Here is a 27,852-nt window from a genome sequence, read left to right on the forward strand (position 1 = left end):
ATTTGTGAAAATACCGTATTTTTCGGACCATAAGACGCACTTTTTCCTCCCAAAAGTGAGGGGGAAAACGAGGGTGCATCTTATGGTCCGAAGGTGATCCGTATGGCTAGCCCCAACCTCCGCAAGTGGAAAGCAAGGGAGATTGCCAGGAGCACAAATCGGCATGTGCTGAGAAACGCCGATCTCGCACTCCTGCAATCTCCCTCGCTTGGTTTCAGCTTCCCTTGCTACAAGAGAAAGCAGGCTGAAACGGAGTGAGGGAGATTGCCAGGAACGCGATCTCGCACTGCTGCAATCTCCCTCGCTCTGTTTCAGCCTGCTTTCTCTTGTAGCAAGGGAAACTGAAACCGCGCGAGATCGCGTTCCTGGCAGTCTCCCTCACTCCGTTTCAGCTTGCTTTCTGCAAGAGAAAGCCGGGCTGCAGGGCCGCCTCCGTGGGTACTGCTCTAACACAGAGAGGGAAGGACAAAGAGGGAGAGAAGGAAGGAAGGAAGGAAGGAAGGAAGGAAGGAAGGAAGGAAGGAAGGAAGGAAGGAAGGAAGGAAGGAAGGAAGGGAGGGACAATGGGAGAGGGAGGGAGAGAGAAATAGAGAGAGAGAGAAAGATAGGGAGGGAGAGAAAGAGGGAGAGAGAAGGAGAAAGGGAGAGAAATAGAGGGAGAGAGAAAGAGGGAGAGAAAGAAAGGGAGAGAGAGGGAGAAATAGAGGGAAAGAGAAAAATAGAGAGGGAGAGAAAGAGGGAGAGAGAGAAGGAGAAAGAAAGGGAGGGAAATAGAGGGAGAGAAAGAGGGAGAAATAGAGGGAAAGAGAAAAATAGAGAAAGAAGGAGAGGGAGAGAAAGGAAGAGAGAAAGAAAGAGGGAGGGGGAGAGAAAGAGAAGGAGAGAGAAATTAAATTAGTAACATGATTGTTAAGTGAATCTGGTTTCCCCACTAACTGCTTGTCAGAAGGTTGCAAAAGGCGATCACATGACCCTGGAACAATGTGACCATCATAAATATGAATCGATTGCCAAGCATCCAAATGTAAATCACACGACCCTGGGGATGCTGCAATGGTCATAAGTGTGAAAAATGGTCATAAGATTGCCGGCGGATAACACCCAGGGGGAAGGCCTTCTCAGTGGGTGCGCCTGCCCCCCTGGAGCTTAGGACTGCCCCCGAACTCAGTTCATTTAGTGGATGTTTTAACAATCCCTTTATGTCTACTGAAATTGCCTGTATATATTTAGATATATTTAACATATTGTGATTTACTTCAAGAATAACATAAACCTGAATCTATCCATGCAGTATTAGCAATCATAATCCCTTTTAGTAGTCTAGAGATACAGTGGATCCCAAAGGCAACCATTTAGACTTATTCTAGTTAGTGGAATAGTAAGAATATAAATCATATTATGAAACGTCAATAAGCTGTAGTAATGACATTACATTCAAGGATAGTCATGTCATCAGCATACAAGACACAGGAAGACAAACCCATCAGGACAAGATTCAGCAGTCCATCTGCATTTAAAAGACAAAGGCCACTCTTGAAGACAGCAAAGTCTACATTTTGGACAAAGAGAACCACTGGTTTGAAAGATGGGTCAAACATGCCATCAATGTCAAAATTGAACAGCCCTCTCTCAATAGAGAGGGAGGGATACAGCATCATCTATCTCCAGTCCAAGAAGGCTCCACACCTATTTGCACCACTCAGGTGACTTTGAGGACACAGATAAACCTCCAAGTGGCCTCAGCAACTCTCTAAAAGAATGTAAATGACCAGCTGTTTGCAAGGCATATAAATCCTTCCATTCCCCACCATCAAGACAGACCTGAAGAAGCTTCTTGGATGAGAAGTGAAACATCTTCAAAGAAAAAACAAGGAAGTCCAGTTGCCTCCTGAAAAAGCACCTTTGGGACAACCATGACCTGGATGACTGAATCTCCATAGATATATAAGAACAATTTACATTCAGTATTAAATACCACCACATTCTTAAAATTTTGGTATTCTAAAAGATGAAGCTAATGGTTAAAAAAACAAATTGAAAATTGAAGGAGATAATAGCATTCTTGACAAGTACCATATAACTTTTAGGTTGAAAGACATATAGTTTTGTGATAACCAAATTGAAATCCAGCTTAAAAAGATGGTAGAAACCTATATTTTGTGGAAATTCTCAGTCATCCAGGTCATGGTTGTCCAAAAGTTGGTTTTCAAACGTCATCTGGACTTCCTTGGTTTTTTCCTTGAAAACGCTTCACTTCTCATCCATGAAGCTTCAGTTCTCATCCAAAAAGGTTCAGTATTGAAGAAGCTTCTTGGATGAGAAGCAAAACATTTTCAAGGAAAAAACCAAGAAAGTTCATTTGCTTTTTGAAAAGTGCCTTTGGGAAACCAATATCTTCTTAAAATGCAATTCACGAATTCAATATGAACCATATCAAAAACCTTTTCATCATCTAAAACAACAGTGTACTCATCAATGGCTCTGTATCAGTTTGGAGAGCACTACCAAGTTGAGTGTTACAGGGCTGCATCCTGGGCCCTCTGATGTTCCTCCTTTTTATTAATTGATTAATTTAACTTCCTGGATGATTTTATGCTTTGCTTTAGAGCAGGGGTGTCAAACTCGCAATGTCACATGACATTTCGTGAAATATCACAACTTTTTTTGCCATTGCTGGCAATTTGGTGGGCGCGGTTTCACTGTGATGCATCCAGCCTGCGGGCCGGCAGTTTGACACCGCTGCTTTAGAGTATTTTGGTGACACAATCACACTTGAAAAGATTCACTATTGACTTAAACCTTCATTAAAACAAAACATTCTGCAGTCCCTGAACTTTAGAAATTTATTTATAACCATGCCACTTCAAAAAACTAGGTGATTTACAACATCCCTTATACAGTTTAAACAATTGAAGACATAATAGTGTTAGGCTGCATTAACAGAAGGATAGAATCAAGATCGCGTGAAGTACTAATACTACTTTACAATGCCTTGGTAAGGCCACACCTGGAATACTGCATCCAGTTTTGGTCACCACGATGTAAAAAAGATGTCGAGACTCTAGAAAGAATACAGAGAAGAGCAACAAAGATGATTGGGGGACTGAAGGCTAAAACATATAGGAAATGGTTGCTGGAATTGGGTATGTGTAGTTTAACGAAGAGAAGGGTGAGGGGTGACATGATAGCAGTGTTCCAATATCTCAGGGGCTGCCACAAAGAAGAGGGAGTCAAGCTATTCTCCAAAGCACCTGAAAGCAGGACAAGAAGCAATGGATGGAAAATAATAATAATAATAATAATAATAATAATAATAATAATAATAATAATAATAATAATAATAATAATAATAATATAAAGTTGGAAGGGACCTTGGAGGTCATCTAGTCCAACCCCCTGCTCAGGCAGGAAACCCTATACCATTTCAGGCAAATGGCTGTCCAGTCTCTTCTTAAAAACTTCCAGTGTTGGAGCATTCACCACCTCTGGAGGCAGGTTGTTCCACTGGTTAATTGTTCTAACTGTCAGGAAGTTTCTCCTTAGTTCTAGGTTGCTTCTCTCCTTGACTAGTTTCCATCCGTTACTTCTTGTCCTGCTTTCAGGTGCTTTGGAGAATAGCTTGACTCCCTCTTCCTTGTGGTAGCCCCTGAGATATTGGAACACTGCTATCATGTCACCCCTCACCCTTCTCTTCATTAAACTACACATACCCAATTCCAGCAACCATTCCCTATATGTTTTAGCCTTCAGCCCCCTAATCATCTTGGTTGCTCTTCTCTGTACCCTTTCTAGAGTCTCGACATCTTTTTTACATCGTGGTGACCAAAACTGGATGCAGTATTCCAGGTGTGGCCTTACCAAAGCATTGTAAAGTGGTATTAGTACTTCACTTGATCTTGATTCTATCCCTCTGTTAATGCAGCCTAGCACTGTGTTGGCTTTTTTGGCAGCTGCAGCACACTGCTGGCTCATATTTAAGTGATTGTCTACTAAGACTCCGAGATCCCTCTCACAGTTACTACTATTGAGCAAGGTACCACCTATACTATACCTATGCATTTGATTTTTCCTGCCTAAATGTAGAACCTTACTTTTTTCACCATTGAATTTCATTTTGTTAGATAGTCAAGGAGAGAAGCAACCTAGAACTAAGGAGAAACTTCCTGACAGTTAGAACAATTAACCAGTGGAACAACCTGCCTCCAGAAGTGGTGAATGCTCCCACACTGGAAGTTTTTAAGAAGAGACTGGCCAGCCACTTGTCTGAAATGGTATAGGGTTTCCTGCCTGAGCAGGGGATTGGACTAGATGACCTCCAAGGTCCCTTCCAACTTATTATTATTATTAATAGAAAGAACAACAGCCCACACAAAATCAACCACAATAGTCCCACCTCCCCACCTTGAAATGGTTTTGTAACTTTTACCACTTTTACTAAGAAAATATGTGAAAAACTTTTAAATTGGAGGTTATGTTGGTTAATAACAAGAATGTTACTGTTTACAAATAACTGGCAAAGTATAAGTAAGATTGAATGTGGAGCTCACTTCCCTTTGTGCATTTTAATATACTTAATATCCCATAAATATGTATGTAGTAGAGAAATCTTTGAAAATTCAGTCCGTTCTACCTTTAATTTTTCTGTCATTTCATAATCATAGACCTATGAGGGCAGAAGCAACACTTTTCTTCTTCCTTTTAGAAAAGGCTGAATTCATTTTGCTTTGCACAGCAGTTTGAAAGTTCACACAGCAAGAAATATTTAATAACTGTCTATTGCCAATAGGGGATATTGCTTACATGAGTATTCTTAGAACTTTTTGAAAACTGCTATTCTACAACACTGTCTGCAGTTGGGAATAACAATTCCCACTGCTTACTAGAAACCATTACCTGTGAAAAAATTACCCTAGTTAACTTATATTGTTGCTGAATAACAGATATGAAAGTGTTAGATAGAAAATATGGGTAGTTGTTTTGATGTTCTGGAAAAAGCAAGAAACCATTCTTCTGTAAAATTGACTAGTAAAAAATATTGTGTATAGGTTACTTTTTAAAAGCATGACTGTATAGTGTTTCATAATAATATCTGTAGTGAGTACATATAAAAATAAAATACAAGCCTATGGAATCACATCCTGAATAAAATGCAGCTATTTAAACATTTCAGTTCAGTGTAGAAACAGCAACCTAAATTATTGATCTCCTTATCCCAAAGATGCCTTTTCATGAGGCAACTGGACTTTTGTGTTTTTTCCCCCCTTTGGGACAACTGTGACCTGGATGACTGAGAATCTCCATAGACACTGATCTCCTTAGTTTACCCTTTCTTAACCAAAGCAGTATTTTATTACTGCTGAGAAATAGAATGATATGAAAAATAACTTAAATACATTTTGAATGTTTTAAAAATGTAATCTAAAAAACCCCCATGAATAGAATCTGACAGCATCGCTTTCTCTAGGCTCAAGAAAACTGTTACAAAGAAAAGTGGTTTAAGCTTAGAAAAGGCCTAGGTCATGAGTCTTTCCTCCTGACAGTTGTTGGAAAGACATCTGATTGCTTTACCATTGTATGCATTGCACACCCATTTGCTTTTCAAGCAACCATTTGAAAACAAGTAAGTGCAGTTTCACTAGGTGCGGATATCCTAACAGATAATTCTTTGGGGTAGGCCAGTGTTTCTTAATCTTAGCTACTTCAAGATGTGTCGACTTCAGCTCCTAGAACTTGCCAATCACAAAGGAATTATACAAGTTGGTCCACACATCTTAAAGTCGCTAAGGTTGAGAAATACTGAGGTAGGTTAAGTTTGATAGTGCTAGCCAAGGATCCACATTAGTATTGAACTTTGAAAATGTTAGGCATCCTTATAACAATTTGTGTGTAAAACTATTGATGGCAATCATGATGCCTGTTGTAAAATTGTAGGTGCTGGCCCTCATTAACCCACATCCACTCTATACATGAAGATGCATTTTGTTAGCAACAGGATATGCTGGCATCTACAAGACATCTTCTCAGTCTTGTCCTGGCAATAGTCAGCAATATTTATTTATTTATTTATTTATTTATTTGTTTTTATAAACCGCCCTTCTCCCGAGGGACTCGGGGCGGTGTACAGAGGAAGGAAGGTATACAGATTGAACAATAAAAAACAATAAAAAACAATAGTAAAAACAAAACTGTGACCCCAATTAAAGCTATCATGCCAGGCCGGACTGCTGGAACAGGAAAGTTTTTACGTCGCGTCGGAAGGTGCGGAGGTCGGGGGCCATCCGGATTTCGGTTGGTAAGCTGTTCCAGAGGGCTGGCGCACCCACTGAGAATGCCCTCCCCCTGGGGGCCACCAGCCGACATTCCTTGAGCGGTGGCACCCTGAGGAGGCCCTCTCTGTGGGAGCGCACAGGACGGTGGGGTGCTGACATTGGCAGAAGGTGCTCCCGTAGGTAGTCCGGACCCATGCCATGTAGGGCTTTGTATGTCGTTGTTAGCACCTTGAACTTCACACGGAAGGCAACCGGAAGCCAGTGCAGCGCACGGAGGAGAGGTGTGATATGGGAGTATCGGGAGGCTCCCAAGAGTGTCCGTGCCGCTGCACTTTGCACCAGTTGAAGCTTCCGAGTGGATCTCAAGGGCAGCCCCATGTAGAGAGCGTTACAGTAGTCTAGGCGAGAGGTCACAAGGGCATGGGTGACTGTACGTAAGGAATCCAGGTCCAGATAAGGCCGTAGTTGGCGAACTAGTCGAACCCGGGAGAAGGCCCCCTTGGTCACAGCTCCTATGTGATCTTCCAGGGAGAGCTGCGAGTCTAGGAGGACACCCAGGTTGCGGGCCCTATCAACAGGGGGTAGTAACTTGTCCCCGATGTTAAGCAATGGGACGTTCTGAATATCCTGGCTTGCCGGTACGTACAGCCATTCAGTCTTGTCCGGGTTCAGTTGAAGCCTGTTCCTCCCCATCCATTCCCGGACCGCTTTCAGGCAGCGGGACATCACGTCGAGGGCATCACTGATATTGTTTGGAGTTGAGATAAAAAGCTGGGTGTCATCAGCATACTGATGGTACCCTACTCCAAAGCTGCGAATGATCTCACCCAGCGGTTTCATGTAGATGTTGAACAGGAGAGGCGAGAGGACCGACCCCTGAGGGACTCCGCAAGCGAGAGGCCTCGGGGTCGACCTCTGTCCCCCTGTCAGCACCGACTGCGAGCGACCCTGGAGAAAGGAGGAGAACCAACGCAGAACCGTGCCTCCCACTCCCAGTCCCCTGAGGCGTCGCAGCAAGATACCATGGTCGATGGTATCGAAAGCCGCCGAGAGGTCTAATAAGACTAGGACAGAGGAATGGCCCCTGTCCCGGGCTCTCCAGAGATCATTCATCAGAGCGACCAATGCCGTCTCCGTGCTGTAGCCCGGCCTGAAACCCGATTGGTACGGGTCTAGATAAACCGCTTCATCCAGGATCTGAGGAAGTTGGTGCGCCACCACGCTCTCAACAACCTTCGCAAGGAAGCGAAGATTGGAGACAGGACGAAAGTTATTCAAAGAGGATGGGTCCAAGGTGGGCTTCTTGAGGAGAGGTCTCACCACCGCCTCCTTCAAGGCGGTGGGGAAGTGACCTTCACTCAGAGAAGCAGAGATGACCGCTAGGAACCAGCCTCGTGTCCCCTCTCGAGCTGCATAGGCCAGCCAGGAAGGGCACGGGTCCAGTAAGCATGTGGAGGCGCTCAGCCTTCTCATAATCCTGTCCACTTCCTTAGGAGTTACAGGATCAAATTCCTCCCAGATGACGTCGACAAGACTGTCCATGTCTTGTTCTTCCATCTCAGCCCAGTTGGAGTCCAGGCCGGTTCGAATCCGAGCAATTTTATCCAGCAGATATTGACCGAATTCCTCGGCTCGACCCTGCAAGGGTTCCTCCCTCACCTCTTGGTTTAATAGGGAGCGAGTTACCCTGAACAAGGCAGCCGGGCGATTATCTGCGGACGCGATGAGGGTGGAAAAGTAGTTGGATTTTGCCACCCTTATCGCAGCGAGATAAGACCTGGTGAGGATTCTTAGTCGCAATCGGTCGGATTCGGATCGACTGGATCTCCAACGGCTCTCTAGGCCCCGTCTCCGACGCTTCATCTCCCGGAGCTCCTCGGTGAACCATGGGGCTCGCTGGGATCTGCGCCGGGTCAGAGGCCGCAAGGGTACAACTCGGTCCAGAGCCTCCGTGGCTGCCTTTTCCCAGGCTTCCACTAAGGCATCTGCCGAGCTGTGAGCAGGGAGTGCATGTGTGTCCCTAAGCGCTGCCTGGAACTTATCAGGGTCCATTAGGCGCCTAGGGCGGTACCATCTGACTGGCACCATGCACCCACGGTGGGGGGTGGCAAGGGGGAAGTCTAGCCGCAAGAGGTGGTGATCGGTCCATGACAGGGGCGTAACAGTTGTGGCACCCCCACCGATATCATCACGCCACCGTCCAGACAAGAACACCAAGTCTGGGGTGTGGCCTCTCTCATGAGTCGGTCCAGAAATTATTTGCGACAGGTCCATGGCCGCCATGGAAGCCATGAACTCCCGAGCCAGTTCGGACGATCCTCCCAGGGACGGTAGATTAAAGTCGCCCAAGACCATGAGTCTTGGGAATTCAACCACCAACCCTGAGAGGGCATCGAGTAGCTCGGGCAGGGCCGCCGCTGCACGATTAGGTGGTAGGTACGCCAGCAGCAGGCCCAACTGCGCCCCTGGGCCGTATCTCAGTAGGAGAGACTCACACCCGACCATCTGAGGGACGGTGGTCTCTCGCGGGCTAAGGGATTCCCTGATGATAACTGCCACTCCCCCGCCCCTCCCATGGGCCCGAGGCTGGTGCAGCACCTGGAAACCTGGCGGGCAGAGGTCAACCAGAGGGACACCACCCTCTGGGCCCAGCCAGGTTTCCGTGATGCAAGCCAGGTCCGCATGCTCGCTCTCCACTAGGTCACGAATGAGGTGAGCTTTGTTAGCTACGGACCTTGCATTCAGGTAGACCAGCCTTAGCATGGGAGGGTGCACACCTTCGCTCCCGGGTCCTCCGGGGGAGTACAGAGGGTCGGAGCGTCTCACCGCTTGTACAGAGCGGAGATGACACTCCCGGTGACGATACGGCCCTCTGTCTGTGCACCTTCTGCCATTCCCCACCATCCTGGGAATGGGATGTTTGTCAGTACGCCACTGGGTATTATCGGCGACTGGTCCTCGTTGTACACCGTCGCGAATGGTCGTGGGCCTGGCATGTGTTATGGTGGGTGGAAGGCGTGCCTTTCCCGCGCAACCATAGTCTTCTCCCTCCCCCCTCCCTAACCCCACAAAAAACTTAACTAAGAACTTAATCAGGGGCCTCTTGTTGGGCTTATGCTGGAGGACCCTGCCCGGCCATCTCTCAGAGGCCCAGTGGTTGGGCCCGTCATCGAGATTGGATGTGGTGCAGGCGGGTCGCACCCAGGAGAGTGGGGAACCCCTGAGGGCGTGTAGTACTGTGCTGGAGTATTGGACGAGCATAGTCACAAGGGGTTCCGGGAAGGCTTTGCCTACTACAGTTAGCATTAAAAAGGAGAATTGGATAATACCTAAACAGGGCTATGGACTCCTCATTTCTAATTCAAACTTGGTTTATTTTAGCAGTTATTTCAGGATGGTTTTCTATCTCCCTTCAGAGTTCCAGGGATTGAAATCTGTAAGTGAAATTAATCTGAGTCAAGAGTCAGTACTGAAAATAAAACACAACAGCTTTGCAGTACATATACATAGTATGTATATCTGTGGAGATTCTCAATCATCCAGGTCATGATTGTCCCAAAGGTGCTTTTCCAAAAGGCAACTGGACTTTTGGTGGCTAGTGGTGGTGGTGTGTGTCCTTGAAAACATTTAACTTCTAGTCCAAGAAACTGCTTCTACAATTCTAACTGGATGGTGGGGAGTAAGCTTCTTGGATGAGAAGAAAAACATTATCAAGGGGAAAACCCCCCCAAAAAAGTCCAATTGTCTTTTGGAAAAGCATCTTTGGTACAGCTTTTCAACTTATTTCAAGTATCAAAATATCACTGTTAGTTTATTTTCTGGTAGCCATGTTGCTAGGTATATGAATGAAACCAGCAAGAAAACTCAACTGAACAAATACCTCACATTTTTATTTCAAAGAATATAGTCTCCTTGTTGACAATATTGATTGACTGTCTGCTTTTATTGTTGTATCTTATTTACATTGTTCATTCAGAAATGGAATTTGGTTTTGATCCTGAGGTTTAAAACGTTTTCAGTCATGGATGAAAATAAAATTGCAAAAAGAAACATTTAAGTAATGGAATAATAAAATGTAGACCAAAAGGTTATGTTTTCACTTAGTCAAATATAGTTAGTTTGGTTTATAATATACCTTTTTTAAAATGCTGATGCTCATCAGGCATTTGCTTTCATTCTGTGGAAATATTGTTAGAGAAGAGATAGCAATCAGTGTCAAATTCAGAAGTGAAACATTTTCTTTTTAGTGTTTGTGATGCTCTGAATGAGAGCATCTTATTTATTTTATTATATTATTTATGGGACATTGTATTTTATCTTCCTTTGTATAAAGGGAAAGCTATTTAGAGAACCATCCGCAAATTAAAATTTATTTTCTTCAGTAGATGATACAAACTGGCTACTATTTTGTATATATGAATAAAACACACTTGTTCATAATCTCCAGCAATGTACTTCTGCCTTTCTTGACTGATTATTTCTTAGGCTGTATCTCCTCTCTTTCCCCAAGGTCATTCATACATTCCATTACAAGTCAAAATTTAATAAATTTTAGAATATGATATCTCAGGAAATTGCTTTAATTGCTAATTAAAGCATAGAGAAATCATTTATGCCTTTTACCTTTCTGAACAGAGAACCTGTGACCCACTGAACCATCATTTCAGAGATATTTCCTTGCCTGAACAGAGCAACAGAATGACCAAGGCCAATAAGCAGTGGGAGCAGGAGCAACTTCCAACTTCTGACTGCCTGCTGGCTTGACTGCAAAAGACTGTCCTTCAGCAGCTAATGGGGGGGACCAATCTACCCAGCTCCCCGAGGGCTAGGGTGGGACCAGTTTACCTGATCTCCACTAGTCAGAGAAGGGGCTAGTTTACTCAGCCTCTGGATGGCTAGGGTGAGACATGTGTATCGAATCTCCTGGTGGTGGCGCAGCAGCACTGAAGCAATCACAAATTTGCCAAATTTGAATCCCACGGGAGTAATGGTTGCTGGATTTGGGGTGCATTCAGTAAGCCCATTTGGAGTGCCTTGGTTCAGAAATTGTTGCCCTATGATTTACTGTTTTGTCCAGTTAAACCTTACAGACACAACATTTTAGTGTGTGTGTGTGTGTGTGTGTGTATACGGATACACACACATAATACAAATCGAATCTAGAAAAATATTGGAAACATCTAGAAGGGGCATATAAGAAAAATTGGTATGATAACGTATTGGTCTAGTCTAGTGTGATAATGGAAAAATTAACATATAAATTGAAAGATGAAGAAAATTAAAGAAAAATACTTTTTTCGGTATGATTTTATAAAACACTCTGATAACGAAAAGTAATAATTAACCACCTATTTCTCACATTATGAGAAACTATGAAAGATATAAATATTGTAAATTGAAAATACGTGTGTGTATTATTATTGACTATATTCTTGCTTTGATGTTAAAATGTATTGATTTGAATTTGTAGAAGTTTTGTTTGTACAGTTATAAAATATCTCTTTCACATGGTTTTATGCTAATATAAAATTGCTTAGCATCTACTTAGCATCAACAGTAGGCATTTTCACAGATGGTAAATCAGTTTTTAGCAGTAAGTAAGATATTCAGGGTTTAAGATGATATTCCTAACTATTAGGGTCAGTTTGTGGTAAAAAAAGATATTGCCAATATCTCCCTGAAAAGTGATAGTTTTAAACAATATAAATTTGTTTTAAATAACAGCAGTTGAATGAAAGATAGGATGTATAAAAATAAACATGCTTAGTTAAAGTTTACACTTTATGTATTCGTTTCTCATAATAAAAGCTCCACCAGCTTCACTGAAAGAAATTTGTTCTTTCAAATGGTTTCAAATGAAACCAAGCCAAAATGAACTTGTAAGTTCACAAATAGCTAATTCAATCCTGTGCCCAATGCAGGAGTCCTCATACCATCTCAGACAAATGGTTGTCTAATTTTTTTGTTGAAAACCTCCTGGGAATCAAGCTGTTCCACTGCTTAACAGTTCTCACTGTAAAGAAATTCATCCTTATTTCCAGGTTGGACCTCCTTCTGATAAGCTTCCAGTCATTGCTTCTCGTTCTACCCTTAGTTGCTATGGAGAATAAACTGATGCTCTCATCTCTGTGGTAGCCCTTTCCAATATTGGAAGACTGCTATCATGTCTTTCCTCAGTTGCTCCTCTCTACACTCTTTCTGGGGCCTCAGCATCATTTTGTATTACTGGACACAGTATTTCAAATGTAGCCTCAGTAACGCAGTATAGAGCACTGCTATCATATACCTTATGCTATAGAGCACTGCTATCACCTAATTATGATATTATCCTTGGGTTGATGCAGCCCATAAATTATGATAGTTGCCATTGAAGGTATTTTGCTTTTGATAATGATAACTTTATTGTCACTTTGAATGTACACCAATCGGCATACATCACAATGAAATTTCGTTGCGTACAGCTCTCAAAGGGTCACCACCTCCGATATATACTCCTTGTTCGTGGCCCGCTCAAATTTCACATGATCCTGCCCGTAATGAGTTTTTACCTGTACATCAAAAGAGAATGAATCTGTTTTGTAAAGCTGAATATTTTAATGAGTACACTTACAAAGAGGATCCCGAGAAATCCTAACTCTTATTAAATTATTTAGATTTTTGTGAGAAAGTGCCCAGAATATCCTTTTCTTTCTAATGAAATTAATGGAATTTGAAAAAGCTGGAGTGGGTATGCTTTATTTTAATAGAGCAAAAGCATCCATACATTTGTATTTGTCTCTTACTGCTGTATTGAGAACAAAGCTGACATAATTTAACCAATAATTAAGCAGATGTTGAAAGTATAGATTACTATAGTACAATTTCTATTTTCTGATTTGTAGCTATGAAGCACATTCTTCTGTTAATAAACATTAGAGCACATCAGTCTTTTAAAAGCTGCATATATTGTGCAATTGCATATGCTGAATATAAAGTTCTGTTGCTCCATCTGTTCTTATTAAGAGGACAGTTATGATAGCAGTCTATATTATCTAGCAGTCTGAAACCTTTTAAGTGTTTTTATATTTAAACAGTTAAGGGGGATCACTCATTGGGGGAAAGAAATAATATACTCTAAGAAAATCTAGATGTGAGCAACTCTATTTTGACCTCCTAAATAATGGTTTTTGTTAATGACTATAAATGTAGCATTTTGTTTTATAAAGTATATTTCTATAGCTTGATTCTAATATTCATTGTAGCAACAAATGTTAGAAGGAATGTAATTTTCTACCCAGTGTTATATTCTTTGTTAGCAGTTTTCTAGGATCAATGTTTAAAGCAATAATTTAGTGCAATTAATAATATCACTTCCACAGGAGTAGTTGATCTTATAAATCATTAACATTGGAGGATGTGGAAACCAGGATACAAGAAGATTCAGTATAGTAGCCCTCTTCTGCTTTGAATATCTGCAAAATAATGTAGTGGCAAGATTGGTTTTACAAGAATTAGAGAACCGTATTTTCTTATCATTTTGGAGTTAAGATGGTCCTCAAGTATGTTATTAGAAGGAAAGGATACATGAAGAAATGCATGTTTCTTGATCTTTGATCACAGGATGAAAAAAGTGCTGGATATGTGCATGAAGGACTAAGAAATGTTGTTGGTTGGTTGAGTGGTATAAACAAATTACGATTTTATAGTTTAAAAAATGAGGCAGCAGTAAAATGATTGTAAAAAATGGAAAAGTTTAATGTTGCATAAGGTCTCATTGATATCAAAATAACTATCATAAAATTATTCCCCTCTGCTAAATTAATAAAAAAATACAATTAACAATGAACATTGCAAATTTTAAGAACAGGAACAAGTTTCATGATCTGAGACATTTGCCACAATACATACAAGTATCACAAAACTGACCCATGCTTTTAGAACAAGAGAAACTGAGTCTGTAGTCCTGAGGTTTGTTCTATTCTAAAATGTGCTATTTTCAAACAATATGTTATTTCTACTAATGCTTTAATAGGGCCCTCCAGAAAGCTGAGATATGTACAGTATTTGCACACAAGTACTTGTAAAATAAATTGTTTTAAAGAGAGATTCTACAAGATTGCAAATTGGTCCCATGGCAGATCTTGCTGAAGATCAGAGAGTCAAGAGGGTGAACTTTCATAATAATTCTGTTTGGTGTTAAATTGGAAAAGAATTGTCCTGTAAATTTATTATATGGACAATTATGGGATATGTTCCAATCTGGACTCCAGATTGGATGAAGATGCAGTACAGCTTTAATTTGGCAACAGTCCAATATCTCAATAAAAATAGAGCTGGAAAGGATCTTGGAGGTCTTCTAGTCCAACCCCCTACTCAAGCAGGAGACCCTATACCCTTTCAGATAGGTGGCTATCCAATCTTTTCTTAAAAACCTCCAGTGATGAAGCACCCACAACTTCTGAAGTCAGATTGTTCCACTAGTTAATTGTCCTCACTGTTAAGGAAGTTTCTCCTTAGTTCTAAGTTTCTCCTTAGTTTCTCCTTAGGTGGCTTCTCTCCTTGATTAGTTTCCATCCATTGTTTCTTGTCTTGCCTTCTGGTGCTTTGGAAAATAGGCTGACACACACACACACACCCTTTGTGGTAGCCCCTCATATATTGGAATGTTGCTATCATGTCACTCCTAGCTCTTCTTTTCTCTAGACTAGCCAAACCCAAATCCTGCAGCAATGTTTTTGTCTCCAGGCCTTTAATCATCTTAGTTGCTCTTCTTTGCACTCAACATCTTTTTTGTAATGTGGCCAAAACTGGATGCAGTATTCCAAGTGAGGTCTTTCTAAGGATTTATAGTAAGACCACACCTACTTTCACCTTCTGATTTGGTATTAGGAAACTTTTTTAAAGCCAAAGGCTATGCCCTTCAGCAGAAGTCTTGGTGTGGTCACATTATCATAAAGGGGCAGATTTTTAGTCATTAGAGATAGGGCAATTGTGGAAATACCCATCCCTCTGCCATTCTCTGCTATTTTAGGACTAATCAGGATCAAATGTTAAAAACATTTTAACTACACAGATTAACATTTTAACTGACTTAGTTAACTAGTTGAACTAAATTTTTTTACATTTAAAAACTATAGGCATCTTTTTGGTTTTCAGTAAAGATTTAATGACTTTTAGGATCATTTCACATGTGCGGAACATAGTGTCACTATGTGTATGTGGTGACCAAATGGTTTCATCTCATAGGCAGTCTTCGACTTATGACCTGTCAGCAACCGTTCAAAGTTACAATTAATCCTAAAAAGGGGACTTGTGACCTGAATTCTCAGTTCGACATTCAAGCCCCCTCTGTGGTCACATGACCAAGCTTCAGGTGTTTGGCAACATGGCTGCATTTGCAGCTATTCACAGCATCCCACAATCATGTGATTGTATTTTACTATGATTTTGTTGAAAATCAGCACTTTAAGGTTTGGACAAAACCATGCCCATAGCAAATCATTGGTTTGTTTTACGACTGCGGATACACTTAACAATCACAGTGATTTGCCAAAAATGTCATAAAATTGGATTGATCATGTGATCAACCATTTTACAATCATTATGACATACAACCGTAATGGGCAGGCACCATTAAGGTTATAGGTTGAGTCTACCTGTAATTTAATAGAAGACTTATATGCACATGAGTGTTTATATTGAAAATGTTTATGAGTATCCTTATTAATGAGAATGGTTTTCTTACATCTTATTTTTCTTTAAACTGATTGCCCAGAAATAATAAAATATTGCTTTCATTAAACACATTGAATTTGGATCCTATTAAAAAGGAACCACTTCTATTTAATCTTTGAACCCTTTTCTTGAGTACAATATATTGCCTTTCTTATTTAATCCCATCATTTAAAATTAGCTTGTCATTGAAAACTGGAGAGCACTTCAGACTATTTTAGAGAGTAAGTATCTACAGATCTTGATGATATTATTGCTATTAAAATGTTTTTTTTTTGACAGTTTCATTTCTCAAAATAACAGTTCAATATTATTAGGTCTATACTATATTATTCTACAAAACCATAATCTTTTTTATAGTTGTTCCACATTTGTTAAATATTTATTTAGTTTTCTTTACATGAATTTACATGAATTTTTAAAAGTGAAATTAATACTCATGTATCTGACTAAATTGGAGAGCAATGTAGGAGCCTCATCAATAAAGGAACAAGTATTAGAAATAGATAAGAGTGGCTGATTTATTAGAGAAAAAGATAAATTACTGAACAAGCTGCCATTCTTGAAACATCAGCTGGTGGGTCATTTCATTCCCCCAGCAGCTCTTCTTGGAGAAAGTGTTCAGTCAGTTTGACAATTCAGTAGTCCTGCAATAACAGCTTGCAGTTTAAACTTGTAGAAAGATGCATTTTATAATTTCTCAATCCACGCTAACTCCACCCACAGCCTGGAGTTTGATCCTGACAGGGCACAAGGTTGACTCAATCTTCCATCCTTTCAAGGATCCAGATTGTTGTGGGCTGTGTAAACCACTCAGAGAGAGCTGTAAAGTACTATGAAGAGGTATATAAGTCTAAAGTGCTATTGCTATATGTCTGTTTTAAATATTGTAAAATTATAAGCTGGTATAGTTATAGTATAGTATAGTTTTTCCCAATTCTTATTTAGTGTTAAACATTGTTGTACTTCCAATTTCCATAATCCTGGTACAGGTAATCCCCAAGTTACGAGTGTTCTCTTAGCGCCCGTTTCAAGTTACACGATAAGGACCCCCTAGTGTTTACGAGCAAGTCCCGAAATTACAAATGTTGCAGCACCATGGCAGTTGTTTGCCCTTATGAAACGACTGCAGAGGCTCTGCAACATTTACCCTATTCCCCCCCCCTGCTTCCCACAACTGCTTCCCCCTCCCTTCCTGCCACACTGGATTCACTTACCTTGCAAAGATCTGTCTCCTGTCCGCTGCAGTTTTTTTGCCTTTGAGGGAGAGGATGGAATACTGTGTTCCGTAATACTGTGTGAGTTCAGGCATCCATCCTGTTTTGCAGAGAATACGTGCCTGAACTCTCACAAGATCACAGACCCCAGATTCTTTCATTCTCGGTGCAAAAAGTGTTTGCGGTGCCTGTTTCCTGCTCCTTTCCCCCCAAACTCCTTTCCGCAACCACTGGAACACTTCGCCAAGATGGAAACCTGACGGAGATTGAAAGCTTCATTTGTATTCATATCAGGTGCTTGGAAATGGAGCAAACTACTCGCTCCATTTCCAAACGCCCCATTTGCAAGCAGATGAAGCTTCCAGTCTCCCTCTGGATGAAAAGTGTTTGGATGCCTATGGGGCGCTTGGAAACAGAGCAAATCACTCCATTTCTAAGCGCCCCATAGGCACCCAAACACTTTTCACCTGGACGGAGAGCTGATGGAGACTGAAAAATTTGTCTGCTTGCAAATGATATTCTTCTGCAACAAAGCAAGGATACCATGCTGTTGCTTCCCCCCTATCTCCAGTAGAATGCTGTTCTTGGAGAAGGGATTCACCCTGCTTTTGTTGAGAACATTCTCCTAGAGTTGGCACCCTGCAATGCCTTACATCATAGATCTTACTGGACAGGCAGGTTCCACTCAGAGAAAGTGTCTCAAAGATACCTAGGTCCTGACATTTAAAAGTGACAACCAAACACCTGGAATTGTACTTTGAAGTCAACTGGAAACCGGTGTAACTCCCAAAACAGTAGTGCTATATGGGTGAATAGTGGCATGCCTGTTAGTACTCATGCTCTGCATTCAGGACCAACTGTATCTTCTAAAGGGAACTTAAAGGCAGCCCTATATAGAATGAGTTGTGGTGTGTTTAGCATAAGATAAGTTGTGGTATGTTCAGCATAAAGTGTCAAAGGTATAAAGGTAAAGGTAAAGGTTCCCCCGCACATGCGTGCTAGTCGTTGCCGACTCTAGGGGCCGGTGCTCATCTCCGTTTCAAAGCCGAAGAGCCAGCGCTTGTCCGAGGACGTCTCCGTGGTCATGTGGCCGGCATGACTGGACGCCAAAGGCGCACGGAACGCTGTTACCTTCCCACCGTAGTGGTCCCTATTTTTCTACTTGCATTTTTACATGCTTTCGAACTGCTAGGTTGGCAGAAGCTGGGACGAGTAGCAGGCGCTCACTCTGCTACGCGGCACTCGGGATTCGACCCGCCAAACTGCCGACCTTCTGATCGACAAGCTCAGCGTCTTAACCCACTGAGCCACCGCGTCAAAGGTATAGTGACTGTCAAAAGAGCCTCCTGGAGTAGAAGTGGCCACAATACAGTGGTGGAATTCAAATACCTGAACAACCAGTTGTTTGCGTGGGCGCCACTTCCGGAAGTCTGTTCTGTGGTCAGGAATTCTGGGAGTTGAAGTCCACGAGTCATAAAAGAGCCAAGGTTGCCTACCCCTGGGCTAGGGCATCAGCCGGTTCGCTGAAGACAACAAAAAATTAGCTACCAGTTCTACCGAACCTGTGTGAACTGGCTGAATCCCACCACTGCCACAATAGATATTGTGGCCCTTTCTAGTCCAAAGGCTCTCCTGGCCATAGCCTCGATTTGCTTTTCTAGCAGAAGCTATGAGTCCAAGAGAGATCCCAGATTGTGATCCTTTTCTGCATAGAGAAGTTATATTATATTTAGGACTAATGGTAAAATCTATTGGAATATTTTGGCTTCTGCATCCATACTTTCTCTTGCTGGCATTGCATCTAAATCTGTTTTAATTCATCTAGATCCTTACAAATTTCAGGCAGTAAAATCAGTTTGTTTTGACTACATGTTCCAAAGGCCAACTAGACTTTTGACAAAATAGACTATTAATGCCTTGAGAAACTTCCTGGGTATCCTTCAGAAATCAAGCAAATCTCAGGTTTCTAGGTAGATCAGACAAAAGGATCCATCTTTTCTGCCTATGTGACAAATAGTGTGAGTTTTCCTGAAAATTATAAGGACCTATAGGGTCCGAGGAAAAGAAAACAATAATAATATTCTAATTTAGCAAGCCATCAGTTCAGTATCTCTAATTAATCAACACTATTGCCTTATTTGTTTTATTCTTTGCTGATAGTTCAAAGGGATCATCAGTATTTGCTGATGAAATAATAGTAGCCAGCAAAATGTCCCTTTATCAAGTAGAAAAAGGATTGTACGTTTGTCAGCCTTTTCATCTGGTTGAAAGAGCAGTGGAAATAGATGACCTTTTAACATTATCTTCTTCCCTAACATTCCAGGAAATAGTTGTATTATAATGCCAAATGGCACAGTTGTAATTTTACAATACTGTCACCTATAGTTTTAAGATTCTAAAAATCTCCTTCAGGAAGAAAAGAAATATTTTAATTTTTATCCATGGACTAATATTACCAGTTAAAAATCCTAGGAAAGTCAATATGCTGAGTAGTATAAGATCAGAAGGTCGGCAGTTTGGCGGGTCGAATCCCGAGTGCCGCGTAGCAGAGTGAGCGCCTGTTACTCGTCCCAGCTTCTGCCAACCTAGCAGTTCGAAAGCACGTAAAAATGCAAGTAGAAAAATAGGGACCACTACGGTGGGAAGGTAACAGCGTTCCGTGCGCCTTTGGCATCTAGTCATGCCGGCCACATGACCACGGAGACGTCCTCAGACAAGCGCTGGCTCTTCGGCTTTGAAACGGAGATGAGCACCGGCCCCTAGAGTCGGAAACGACTAGCACGCATGTGCGGGGGAACCTTTACCTTTTACCTTTTTATAAGATGACAGCAGCTATTGGTATCATGTCCGGAGGCAGTCCCAGGACAAACAGCCAGTGGATATCCATAGACCCTCCTTGTACTGATCTAATAATGCAGTTTTTATTCTGACTGAAAGAATAGGTGACTTGTTGCTCCATGAATGAATCTTGCAATCATGGCACGACTGAGAGGAGGGATGAAAGTAATTTTCTTGTTTTCAACTGACCATGATTTTTTACATGGAAATAAGGTGAAACTGATATCTTTACCATGTTTTATCCAAACAATCCAGTTTCAAATTGTGGTTTATACTTTTGGCTTGTTTAATTAACAAGTGAGATTCAGAAGAGAAGAAGATGCTTCCAGTAGGTGTGAAGAGATGAATAAAACAGAATAGAACAGAGCTGGAAAGGACCTTGGAGGTCTTCTAGTCCAGCCTCCCCCAACACCCCCATAATTCCTGATGATAAACATCCAGTGTCTTCATGCAAATGTTAAATAGAATGGGGGACACAATTAGCAGCTAATACACGTTTTGTGATCATTACAGCATAGAGGAAGGGTACAAAATGCATCCTACTGCCAGTGGTGCTAAAACACAGCAACCATTAGATGCAATGGTTTTTGTTCTGTCCAGTGAATGAAAACAACTAAAATGATGGTTGCAAGTTGAATGTGTTCCGTAATGTACAGATCAACTGCAACTGTGCAGGGAGAAAATTACAGTTATGAATTCTCCAGTTTCTCCAAATAGGGCTGGGGAAGATTCATGCTTAAAACTGCTTTCATCTGACAATTCTGGGTTTGGTAACCAATTATCTGACTTTTTTTTTAAATTCCATTTATATCCCGCCCTTCTCTGAAGACTCAGGGCGGCTTACAAGCTTAGCAGTAGCCTTCATTCTATGTATATGCCTGCTTATTAGGGCTTTCACACACACCCCAAGCGGCATTATTACAAAGTCAGCTTACTTGCCCCCAACAATCTGGGTCCTCATTTTACCTACCTCGGAAGGATGGAAGGCTGAGTCAACCTTGAGCCTGGTGGGATGCGAACCTGCACTAATTGCAGGCAGCTGGTGTTACTTAAGGAGGCATTAGCCCACTGCTCCGCCAAAGCTCCACCAAGACTTGGTGGTTGGCAAATTCTGGGATCCATTCTCTAGGTATAAAATACTCTTGTTCTGTTGCTGCCAATCCCTGACTCTGATTTCCAGGTACCAGTGAATTATTCCGTAGATCAGCAGCTAAAGAAATGTCTCAAATATCCAAAATGTTATCTGGAAATAGAACACTGAAAACTGAGTGAGAGAATGTGTTGCATTAGAAACAGTGTTTATTAATTGGAGGGGGCACAATTGCAACATTTATAATATATGCCTTTTAATTAATCAAGAAACTGGAGACAGCATACCAAAAGTAATTCTTTATGCTGTTTAGACAATACACAGATTTTAAAATTCCAGTTGGAGAGGTGGCTTTATGCAGCCAGGAGGATGGGAAGTGTTTCAGGATGCTTTAAATTACCTAAAATAATAAGAGAGTAATTTATATACTGCATTGAGTTAAGTTGTGTACTAATTACCTCTACCATTCTAGCAAAAAATTAGCCTTAGGTGCTGAATGAAAAAAAATAAATAGTTTTAAAAATTATTAGGAAAGGTTGATGTATAAAAAACAGCAGTTATTCTAGTCTATTGATTTCTATTTACTGAATCAAAGAGATATTCTCCTACTTCAAAAATACATTTAAGTGAAACGTCATTTTCATTATAGTCATTTGAACTAGATAATACTTGGAAACTCACAAATTCTAATTGTTTATTTATTGATATTTTATTTAATTTATATGGCTGTTTGTTTGAAGCACATACTCTGGGTAATGAATACAGTTACAAACATCAACATAATAATTCAGAATGAAAAATAAAAATACACAGCAACAACAAAATAATTGGTTTCACAAACAGTCAAGAATGAGCAAAGTAGAGTAGCTTACAAGGTGAATAGTTGTAATTATTAAGACACGTTCTATTGATTCACTGTTTTTATTTATCCGTATTATTTAACCTTTGCTAGATCAATGCAAAATTCCATCTAATTCTGCATTGTGTTTCTAATAATTAGCAAGACTTAACAGCATATAAAAACGATCATTAGAGACAGCCATTTACCTAATGGTAGGGGAATAAGGCTTCCAATTTTGTTCTACGTTGACTGCAGGGACTCTGCAATGGCCATAATTTCTGGCACTGGTAGTCCATTTTTTCCAGCACTATAATTTTGAATGGTCACTGAACAAGTGGTCATAACCTGAGGGCTACCTGTACAGAAGAAAACTTAATTATTATTTTTATTGTTTAAAAAAAGGAATATACTTGAAATCAAGTGATTGACAATAGTGTTGCTTTTCTGCTTACAGTATGGCACACCAAAAAAGATAAAATATGTGAATTGGTGCCTCTGTTGGCTCTGCTTCTGTCCTGCTGCTGATCTATTTTGACTTTTACTGGCCACTGTCAATATAGCAATTAAAAATCGTAGTAGAAAATAGTCAAATAACTGATAGATGAAAACTATGGAAAACTGGGGAACTGTAACCATGATAGATAAAAAACACTAGAAATACTGGAAGCCTGGCAATCTGACAAATCGGCTATCAACTGGCACGCAGGGATAAATAGCATCTACACAGCATTCAAAGGAGATGATCAAAAAGCCAAAAAAGGAACAAGAAGACCAAAACAACTCTCCACCAGCAATCAACACCTAGATGACCAGAGATTAACACCATGATCAACATCAAACCAATGACCAAAAGTAGACAATACCCCAATCAAGGATCTGCCAAACAATAAACAGCTCAACCAAAAAAACCCCAAGACCTCTCCCTCCAACACTGAGAAGGCAAGTCACTACTAGGATATAAATTGAGAGCAAACCCAACTCCCTACCAGCGTTTGGGTAATGAAACATCTGCAAGAAAACAACCGTGAGAGTTGTTTTCAGAGAACACCAAGGACCCCTCAAGTCAAATAACTTTATATTCAGCAGTGTATAATCTTTATTTTATGAATACATCGTCAGCCCTTAGTTCACTAAAAAGATTGTTTGGAGATGGGAGAAACTTCTAATATAATTTACCAACTCCCTGCATGGATTGCACCTGTGACTATGTAGGACAAACGGGGAGGGAGTTAATGTTTGCAAGAAAATGACTGAGCAGTTAAACAAGGGGTCCTGAACTCATTGGTAGCCTCAGATTGCAATGAACATGCATTCAATTTCTCAGGAACAAAAATAGCCAGAGAAATTATTGAAGCCTTGTCAGTAGGAGTGCTGATTTGCCACCAGGTACTTAGGAATCAAAGGGACGCGGTGGCTCAGTGGGTTAGGACGCTGAGCTTGTCGATCAGAAGGTCGGCAGTTTGGTGGGTCGAATCCCGAGTGCCGCGTAACAGAGTGAGCGCCTGTTACTCGTCCCAGCTTCTGCCAACCTAGCAGTTCAAAAGCACGTAAAAATGCAAGTAGAAAAATAGGGACCACTATGGTGGGAAGGTAACAGCGTTCTGTGCGCCTTTGGCGTCTAGTCATGCCGGCCACATGACCACGGAGACGTCCTTGGACAAGCGCTGGCTCTTCGGCTTTGAAACGGAGATGAGCACCGGCCCCTAGAGTTGGAAACGACTAGCACACATGTGTGGGGGAACCTTTACCTTTACCTTTACTTAGGAATCAAGGACAGGATGCACAAGGAAACAACAACTAATGAGTTAATAGCTGGCCATCAACACCCTAATTAACAAGTAAAAGCCACACACAGCCAGGCACCATATAAATACAATGCGTAGCACAACCCAGTGCATACGTTCTGGAGAGAGAGAAGTTCCCTTTCAGTGCAAGCCTGAAAGCTTGGAAGAATAAGCCTTTTATTCCAGCGATTGACTCAGATTGGATCCTGCAATATTATCCAGGGACACGTATATTTGTCTTCATTCACGAGTATTAAATATATTTACCACCTTGAGTTATTTATAAAAATAATAAAGGCAGGGTTAAAAAAAAGTATTTTAAGACCCCCTAAAGTAGCTTCCAAAGACTGCATGAACAGTCTTTGCTTTCAGGTGTTCAGTTTTTAGATATTTCTACATAATTTTTATTTATTTATTTATTTATTTATTTATTTATTTATTTATTTATTTATTTATTTATTTATTTATTTTATTAATTAACTGGCTATACAGTATACTATATGCAGAGATACATTTAAAAGTTGCAAATGTATGCACTGTTCTGAGTTTAGGTCAGACATGTCAAACTCTCGACATCACGTGATGTCCCACGACGTATTGGAGCTTTTCCCCTATTGCCAGCAATGGGGTGGGCACGTTTTCGTCGTGACACGTCCGGCCCATGGGCTGGCAGTTTGACACCCCTGGTTTAGATAATATATTCATTACCTGAGCATTTAACAATGTACATAGCACACTGTATTCTTAACACTATAGGATTCATGCTGGTAGTTTTTATCGGAAAGTATCCATCTACCTTGAATTGGAAATTCTGGGAGAATGAATTCCTCTTCACTGCCAGCAATTTGGAATAGATTCAAAGACATACTGTGGACGAAAGGAAAGGGAGTTTTATTGTAAAAGTCCTTTTGCACATTTGCATACTTTCATGCTATAAAATATAGATTTATTTCATTAATTAAAGTACCAAAATGTTTTTTCTTTTATAGGGAGGTTGATCAGGATTCTGATGGCCATATTAGCTTCAATGAATTTGAATCGGCGATGAAGTATGGACAAGAAAATTTGTCTCATCTTACCTGAAGTGCAATTTGTTATAAACCTGCAAAAGAACTACCATTTCCAAAAGCTGCAAAACATTTTTCTTCAGTCTTAGCAAATCTACACAGGATCCGAGGAAACAAAGCAATCCTGTCCTTTCAAACCTCCATGACATGTATTGATTTTCTTTAATTACTTCTTTAGTTTTGGTTCCTCTTCCTCAATATTTATGCAAAATTAATTGATACAGCTGATGAACTGCATGAACATGAAAAAAGAAAAACAATGAAAAACTGCTTAATTAAATAAAAAACCCACTTTGTTTGAACACTTCATTCCCAGAGTTCTGTCATGCCCATTACAGGCCAACCACAATCTGGACAAACTAAATCCGGTTTTCCTATTCTGAGTTCAGATAATGTGGAAGTGGGATTGGTTCTGGGTGTTTTGTAAAGAGGAAACAATGGGATTCAGAACAGACTTCTTGCCTGCAAAACCTGGGCAGCCAGTAGAATAATAATAGGAAAGAGCTAAGAAAGCTCTTGACAGAACAATTAATCAGTGGAACAACCTGCCTCCAGAAGCGGTGAATGCTCCAACATTGGAAGTCTTTAAAAAGAGACTGGACAGCCATTTGTCTGAAATTTATTTATTTATTTTTGGGACTTATATGCCGCCCTATCTCCCGAAGGACTCAGGGCGGCTAACAACAATAAAAACAACAATACAAAAGTTAAGAGAAATTAAATAAACAGCCCCAAAATAAATTAATTAAACAATTAAAAATTAAAACATTTTAAAAACCCGTCGTCAGTCCAGGTCAGCCTGATGAAAAAGGAAAGTTTTGAGGTCGCGGCGAAAGGACCGGAGATCCGGGGCCATCTGGAGCTCAAGGGGGAGTTGGTTCCACAGGGCTGGTGCTCCCACAGAGAAGGCCCTCACCCTGGGGGTCGCCACCCGACACTGTCTAGCCGACGGCACCCTGAGGAGGCCCTCTCTGTGTGAGCGCACTGGGCGATGGGAAGTCGTCCCCGGCAGCAGACGGTCCTGCAAATATCCCGGGCCTAGGCCATGTAGGGCTTTAAAGGTAAGTACCAGCACCTTAAATCTCACCGGAAGACAACCGGTAACCAATGCAGCTCACGCAGGAGGGGTGTAATATGGGAGTATCGGGATGCTCCCATCACTACCCGCGCGGCCGCATTCTGCACCAGCTGGAGCCTCCGGGTGGTCTTCAAGGGCAGCCCCATGTAGAGAGCATTGCAGTAATCTATCCGGGAGGTAACAAGTGCATGAGTGACCGTACGTAGGGCAACTCAGTCCAGATAGGGGCGCAACTGGCACACCAGGCGAACCTGGGCAAATGCCCCCCTGGCCACGACTCCAATATGATCTTCAAAACTGAGTCATGAGTCCAGGAGGACACCTAAATTGCGTGCCCTATCAACGGGAGGTAACACCTCTCCCATAACCAAAGATGGAACCTCTTGGACAAGTCGAGATGCCGGTACGTAAAGCCACTCAGTCTTGGCCGGGTTGAGCTGGAGCCTGTTCTTCCCCATCCAAATCCGTACCGCTTCCAGGCAACGGGACATCACATCGAGGGCATTGCTGGGTTGGTTCAGGGTGGAGATAAAAAGCTGGGTGGTATCAGCATATTGATGATACCTCACCCCGAAACCACGGATGATCTCACCCAGCGGCTTCATATAGATGTTGAACAGAAGGGGTGAGAGTACCGAACCCTGAGGCACCCTACAACTAAGGGGCCTAGGGGTTGTCCTCTGCCCTCCTGCCAACACCGTCTGCGAACGGCCCGAGAGGTAGGAGGAGAACCACCGTAAAACGGTGCCTCCCACTCCCAACCCCTCAAGACGTCGCAGCAAGATACCATGGTCGATGGTATCAAAAGCCGCTGAGAGGTCTAAAAGGACCAGGACAGAGGAATAACCCTTGTCTCGGGCCCGCCAGAGATCATCCACCAGCGCGACCAATGCCGTCTCCGTGCTGTACCTGGGCCTGAAACCCGATTGGTATGGATCCAGATACTCAGTTTCCTCCAGGACCAAAGGGAGCTGCCGTGCCACCACGCTCTCAACAACCTTCGCAAGAAAGCGAAGGTTGGACACAGGACGAAAGTTATTTAAAATAGCTGGATCCAAGGCAGGTTTCTTGAGGAGAGGCCTTACCACCGCCTCTTTCAAGGTGGCAGGGAAGCACCCCTCACTCAAGGAAGCATTGATAACTGCCAGGAGCCAGCCTCGGGTAACCTCCCGAGCCGCATAAACCAGCCAGGAGGGACACGGGTCCAACAAACATGTGGCGGCACTTAATTTCCCCATGATCCTGTCCACTTCATCCGGAGTCACAGGATCAAACTCTTCCCAAATATTATCGGCCCAACCCATCGTTTCCCCTTTGTCAGATACTGCCCAGTCGGAGTCCAAGCCAGCCCGAATCTGAGCGATTTTATCCACCAGATACTCACTAAACTCCTCGGCCTGTCCCTGCAAGGGGTCCTCTCCCGTCCCCTGATTTAAAAGGGAACGGGTCACCCTAAACAGGGCGGCCGGGCGGTTATCTGCGGATGCAATGAGGGTGGCGAAATGGAATAGGGTTTCCTGCCTGACCAGGTGGTTGGACTAGATGACCTCCAAGGTCCCTTCCATCATCATCCATCATCATCATCATTATTATTATTATCCTTGTTGCCATCTATTGGTCATCCAGATTTTGCAGTCCAGATCTGGTAATCTTAGCTATAGCCTCTCAGAAGCAACTGTTTGTTTTGGGCTATTGCTATTTTAATTGAAAGAAATGTGAAGAGAAACTGGTTGGCTCTAGATGGATGGGGTGATTGGATAGTTGATTTTTATGTCCCACAAGACAACCCTTTAAATCATAATACAATCATTATCTTTTCTGTGGCTGGAGATTTCACATGAATTGCTAAAACAGAATTGCAGCAAGTGAAAAAAACACCCAAGCTGAAGCATGTTTATAAGCTTAGTGCACTATGGGCTGAATCAATATTGCATAACAGCATGAAAAGAATGCAGTG

At 41.8% G+C, this 27,852-nt stretch overlaps 1 protein-coding gene across 5 annotated transcripts in view; it reads left to right on the forward strand.

Annotated features, from left to right (window-relative positions):
- EFCAB11 (EF-hand calcium binding domain 11) overlaps positions 1-25,107 on the forward strand; it is a 49,492-nt gene extending 24,385 nt beyond the window's left edge. For 4 of the 5 annotated variants that reach the window (XM_081313671.1, XM_081313674.1, XM_081313675.1 and 1 more), the window contains one exon: positions 24,740-25,107. In XM_081313671.1, the coding sequence (XP_081169797.1) occupies positions 24,740-24,833 (94 nt within the window). In that variant the 3' untranslated portion in view covers positions 24,834-25,107. Of the gene's footprint in view, positions 1-10,904; positions 12,028-24,739 lie in introns of those variants that run through there. The other variant, XM_081313673.1, reaches the window with a different exon arrangement.
- Positions 25,108-27,852: the final 2,745 nt, after the last annotated feature.

The sequence above is a fragment of the Vipera berus genome (genome assembly GCF_964194415.1).
Source record: "Vipera berus genome assembly, chromosome: 1".
Classification (NCBI taxonomy): Eukaryota; Metazoa; Chordata; class Lepidosauria; order Squamata; family Viperidae; genus Vipera; species Vipera berus.